Below are 5,288 nucleotides of genomic sequence, written 5' to 3'. Positions count from 1 at the left end.
ACACACACACACACAGACACACACACACAGACACACACACACACACTCACACACACACACACACACACACTCAGACGACTCTTTTCATTTTTCAGATTTATTTTACAAAAAAAAAAGAATCGGGTCACTTTTCTGGTTTTGTTTGTCTCAAACCTGCCGACATGCTGCAGGGCAACAACACACAGAGTAAACAACGAACAACAAAAACACACTTTACAAAAGTTTTACATGTGAGAGTTCAAACTTTAGACTTCAGGAAGTTATTTTTTTACAGTACACAAAAAACAAAACACTGAGTTTGGTAAAAAATAAAAAATTAACTTCTTTATTTCATCTTCTTCTCCACAAACCAACGAAGAAGAAAAATCCCCCTCAGATCCTCTCACGCTGTGGGATTCAACTACATTTCCCAGAATGCCCTTCAACATCTCCAGAGAAGCTGTGGAGTCATTTGGTGTCTGTATTAATGTAGATTCTCTGCCACTAGGTGTCACATCAGAGCACCAGACTCCATTCACAAAAACACTAATTTTACCTTCAGATCATTTTAACTTCATTAAAGTGAACAGAATCAGAGATATTTCATAAATCAGCTGTTTGAGTCTGAATGTTTGTTAATGAACAGATCCATGAAATGTTTGAATCCAGAAACAAGCTGCAGCGTTCGGGGACTTGAGGGGGATTTTTCCAGATTTGTGACCTTTGACACTTTGGGTGGAGAACATGTTGGTTCTTTGGTTCTTCAGACGTTCTGCTGACGTCTGTACCTCCTCCTCCTCCTACTCCTCCTCCTCCTCGGCCGTTACTGACCCTTGTTCATCGTCCTGCTGGAGCGACTCCTGACCACCTTCTGGAAAAGATCATCTGAGAAAAAGCAGCAGGACTCATCAGGAAGTGGCTCACTTTTATTCTGACAGAAATATTTCAAAATAAGACAAACTCACCATTCCTGAAGCTCTTGGAGTCGGTCTGCGAGACACAAACCAAAAACCAGCAGGAGTTCAATACAACCTCTGACCCCCCCGTTCACATCTGAGACTGGTCATTACTGTACAGTCTGATAGTGATCATTATTGATTATTGATTGATACTCACCACGGAGGAGGAAGCTGATCTGAGAGGAGCTGCAGGTCCGTCAGCCTGCTCTCGGTCCACCTTCAGAGCTGCAGAGACACCATCATCATCATCATCATCATCATCATCATCATCAGGATCTGTCTCTGAACGTCTCACTCATCCATCAAAGGTTTAATCCAGAATGTTATTGATTAATAATCAATAACACTTTAAAAACAAGTTGTATTGTCTGATGAGGTTTATTATACATCTCATCTATAAGTATATAGATATCTATATATATACTGTATATAATATCTCCTCATAACCTGAATATAAAGATATAATTATATATAATTACAGAGACAGAGACAGGGACAGAGACAGGGACAGGGACAGAGACAGAGACCAGGAGACAGAGACAGGACAGAGACAGGGACAGGGACAGGAGAGGACAGATTCAGCTGAAGAAGTCCAGTCCAGGAAATGAAAGCTGTGAGCGGAGGTCAGACTCACGCAGAGGTCTGATGATGCTGTTGACGGCGTGGACGACTCCATTGGTTGCCATCAGGTCTGCGTCCGCCACCGGGACCTTGTTGACGTACACCGTGTAGTTCCTCTGAAACACAGAGAGGACGGCGTCAGCGTTTCTGCTCAGTGTTTAAATAAAGTTATTGAGGAGAGGGAACCCACCACGCCCAGCTCCAGCTTCTCCCCCTGCAGAGGTTGGAGTCTGGTGTGAGAGCTGACTCCCCCGCTGACCAGTATGCCCTCCCCCAGGTGGTACCTGAGCACGGCCTCCAGCTGCTGGCGGTTACCTGAGAGACAGAGGACAATATGTCTCTTCAGAAAGCTTCTGTTTAAACATTTTATCTTTAAATATGCAAACGAGGAACATTACCAATGTGTTCATTTACAAACATTTCCACAATGTGAACATAAAGATTGAATGTGAACTCCTGTCTCCTGCTGTCCCAGTTGCCCCCCCTGTTGCCCCCCCGTTGCCCGCCATCCTTGCCTTTATTAGGCGGCAGAGACAGTTTATATAAAGCTGATTAGAGTCTGAGTCACAGAAACAGAATGTGTCTGAGCGCTGGCACCAAACAAGGACTGAAGGACTCTGTTTACGTTAATGACGGCCAACATGGCTGCCGGTGGATTCTGCTTTCTACTCACGCATCAGTTTGTTGAGCTCGGGCTGCGACATGGCGCTGAAGGCATCGTTGGTGGGAGCAAAGAAGGTCAGCGCCCCCTGCTGGTTCAGCAGCTCCGTCATACCAGCCGTCTGGATGGCGCCAACCAGGAGGCTGAAAGAAAGAGCTCGTTTGTTCCTGATGTTCACGCCAACCAACGCCAGCTTAGCTTAGCATAAAGCAAGCTCATGTTAGCCCGGGAGGTAAACATCTGTGTATTTGTAAAGGGGGTCTCTTTGTAAATAACTTTATGGACTTGAGGAAACGTCTACAAATAAAACTGAACTGAGTATGTTGCATACACAATAAATCAATCAAACTCACCTGAAGCGGTCGTGGGCCTTCAGGACGTCCATGACTGTTCCCGTGGGCGGAGCGAGGACTTTGTCCACAGTGAACATGGTGGCGTAGCGCCCCTTCTTGTCGTGAGCGGCAATGCAGGCGTTCTCAATGCACACATTCTACAAACAAACAAACAAACAAACAAACATCAGAAACCGGTGAACAGGTGAGAGGACTGACGGGACGAGGAGAGGAACTCTGACAACAGCTGACTTGTTGTTTACTGGTGTGTACCACTGTTTACATGTTGTTTTTCTGTTGTTTACTGGTTGTTTACTGGTTGTTTACTGGTGTTTACTACTGTTAACTGGTTGTTTACTGTTGTTTACCACTGTTTACTGGGTGTTTGCTGGTTGTTTACTGGTTGTTTACTGTTGTTTACTACTGTTAACTGGTTGTTTACTGTTGTTTACCACTGTTTACTGGGTGTTTACTGGTGTCTGTAACTGTTTGCAGACACCAGTCTGAGCTCTGATTGGTCGGGCTCCAACCTGCAGAAGACGAACGCTGCTTTCAACTGTTAAATATAATACCTTTTATTTTCTATGTCATGTGACCAGGACGGGAAGTGGACGGGGGAACTATGTAACTAAAATATGGAAAAAAAGTCCAAACAGTCCAAACTGTCTACGTTGGTCGTCTGAACGTCTGCGACCTTCGACAGAAAGTTTCACGAGGTTCACGAGAGAGATAACAAAGATATAATAAAACATTTTTTTTTTTTTATTTATAGAAAGACTCAGTCTGTCCTGGTGCTGGTCTGAACGTCTCTGTGGGTCTCTGGACTCCTCATCAGGGTCTTGGATGGCAGCCATTTTGTCAGAGCTGGTCAGACACACACACACACACACACACGCCTACCAACGGTGTCTGGAATGATTTAGCAGCCGTGGGAAGCAGGAAACTTCTTGTGGTCTGCAGAGTTCATTACTGAGCAGAAATGTGAGCCACCCACGAGCCCGGGACCTGAAACATGTGGAGACCACCAGAGACAAGCTAACGTCGCAGACGGATCAGTGCAGGATCAATAACACCGTCAATAACGTCCAGTCAGCTGTTATTTCAGCTTTAGAGGAGATGATTGAACTGATCAGTAGCACTATAAGGAGTCTCTCCAGACTCATCAGCACCCATTTATAACATCTGCTTCATTACTAAAACGAGTTTAAAGACAGGCACACAGAGGGCAACTATTTACTGCTGTTAGATAATAATAATCTGATCAATACCATCCATAAAGATCAATAGAATACCATATACCAGAGTAACGATGTGGTTCTCTGCTCTGATTGGCTGGAGTTTGTTGCTCCCTGACAACCAGATATTGATCCTGACAGATATATTGGGTATTGGGCCCGTGTGTCTGCTGTCTGTCTGCTGGCGGCTCCGATTCACCACAACGTGCTTTGGATGACATCATGACCACATGTGGTGGCAGTAATGAGTCGACGGGCAGCGTGGGACGCACACAGTCGCCACATTTCCTTCATCTACATACACGAGCCTGATTGTTAAAGGAAAGACAGTTTGTGCCTCAGTAAGTGACCATAGAAGAACTCACAGGTCAATGCAGAGCTGCTCCTCACAAGCAGAGGCTGATCCAGATGTTTGCTAAAGTTATTAATGAAAAACAGCCAGAAACTCAGTGACCTCATGAAGTCATCACCAGGATGGAGAGACAATGTTTCCGGCCAATGAAGACAGACGATCCGCCAGATCCGCCCAGCAACAGCCGACACAGTCTCTGTGTTCTCAGTGAGCACAATGAGAGCTCTGCTGGAAGTCGCTCGCAAGAAAATATGAAATAAAAATAATAATGTGGAAAAAATGTTTGTGAGGGTGCGTTCAGGTACAGCAGGAGTGTAGGTCACACAATCACTGCAGTTAAAGCTGATGTTTATGAGATCATATAACAATAATATTAACCACAGACACACAGTCACATGGTGTCTCTCTCCCTCTGCCTGTGTTGTATCGCAGCCTCTCTGTGGTTTGTTTCCATAGCCGGTCTGCTCCGACTGAAACTGCTGTTTTTATCATCTACGGGCCTAGCGGTCGGTTGACATTAAGGTTTATTTTCCACCAAACCAGAGCTTGGTGATTGTGGAAAGCGCACTAACAGAGACTTTAATGAGTTTTTTCTGTTTCTGTCCACTGGGCGGAATGAATTACGATGATTCTGAAGGTAAATGAGTGGTTGCGCTGTCCTGCTGGGAGGCGTCTGGGTGGAGAGTGATAGTGATATTTGACGTGACTGTTTGTGGTTAACTAAAGGTCGTATCTCTGTAGCGGGGTTCCTTCAGTAATGGCTGTCAGACACTGACAATAGAAGTAGTTTGTGATTGTTATACAAAGACGTTTTGGTTGAGTTTTATTGAGTTTCTGTTCGATTGGTGCTGTAAAATTAACAGGTTGTCGGGAATGCGAGGTCTAGGCGCCATAGTTTGGTTGAGATGCTGCCTGGGCGCTATAGTATATGATACATATATAGGTTACTACTGACATTACACACACACACACACGACACTCACACACACAGCGGTAGTCTAACCTTTAACCAGAAATTGAGTAGGAATTAATCTGCACAGTAAGTTAGTGTGCATCAGCTAACTCTGTGCCGTCCGTGTCACCTTCTAGTAGGACACTACAGCAAATATAAAATGGAGTACACACAGTGAGACTGATAATAAACTCGGA

General features: G+C 44.8%; 1 protein-coding gene across 1 annotated transcript; it reads right to left on the bottom strand.

The window, feature by feature from the left end:
* Nucleotides 1–79: 79 nt before the first annotated feature.
* On the bottom strand, nucleotides 80–2,731 carry LOC118334069 (transforming growth factor-beta-induced protein ig-h3-like). Its single transcript, XM_035669892.1, has 7 exons — nucleotides 2,574–2,731; nucleotides 2,233–2,363; nucleotides 1,750–1,874; nucleotides 1,573–1,675; nucleotides 1,096–1,163; nucleotides 945–969; nucleotides 80–864 (listed from the first exon to the last, which is right to left on the bottom strand). Exons 1-7 carry the CDS (start codon nucleotides 2,648–2,650, stop codon nucleotides 803–805), a joined length of 591 nt encoding a protein of 196 aa, XP_035525785.1. The 5' UTR covers nucleotides 2,651–2,731; the 3' UTR covers nucleotides 80–802.
* Nucleotides 2,732–5,288: the final 2,557 nt, after the last annotated feature.

Source organism: Morone saxatilis, unplaced genomic scaffold, assembly GCF_004916995.1.
Source record: "Morone saxatilis isolate NCDOM2014 unplaced genomic scaffold, NCSU_SB_2.0 Contig22, whole genome shotgun sequence".
NCBI classification, from domain to species: Eukaryota; Metazoa; Chordata; class Actinopteri; family Moronidae; genus Morone; species Morone saxatilis.
The sequence above is the reverse complement of the archived record's forward strand: the minus strand, read 5'-3'. Positions and strand labels throughout refer to the sequence as shown.

What these genes read in the sequence shown, in the direction of transcription:
- LOC118334069 (XM_035669892.1), bottom strand. Translation starts at nt 2,650, where the DNA reads ATGTTCACTGTGGACAAAGTCCTCGCTCCGCCCACGGGAACAGTCATG. An exon ending in CGAGCTCAACAAACTGATGC is followed by an intron (nt 1,875 to 2,232) that starts GTGAGTAGAAAG and finishes TCTGTCTCTCAG; the next exon opens with GTAACCGCCAGCAGCTGGAG. An exon ending in AGAAGCTGGAGCTGGGCGTG is followed by an intron (nt 1,676 to 1,749) that starts GTGGGTTCCCTC and finishes TCTGTGTTTCAG; the next exon opens with AGGAACTACACGGTGTACGT.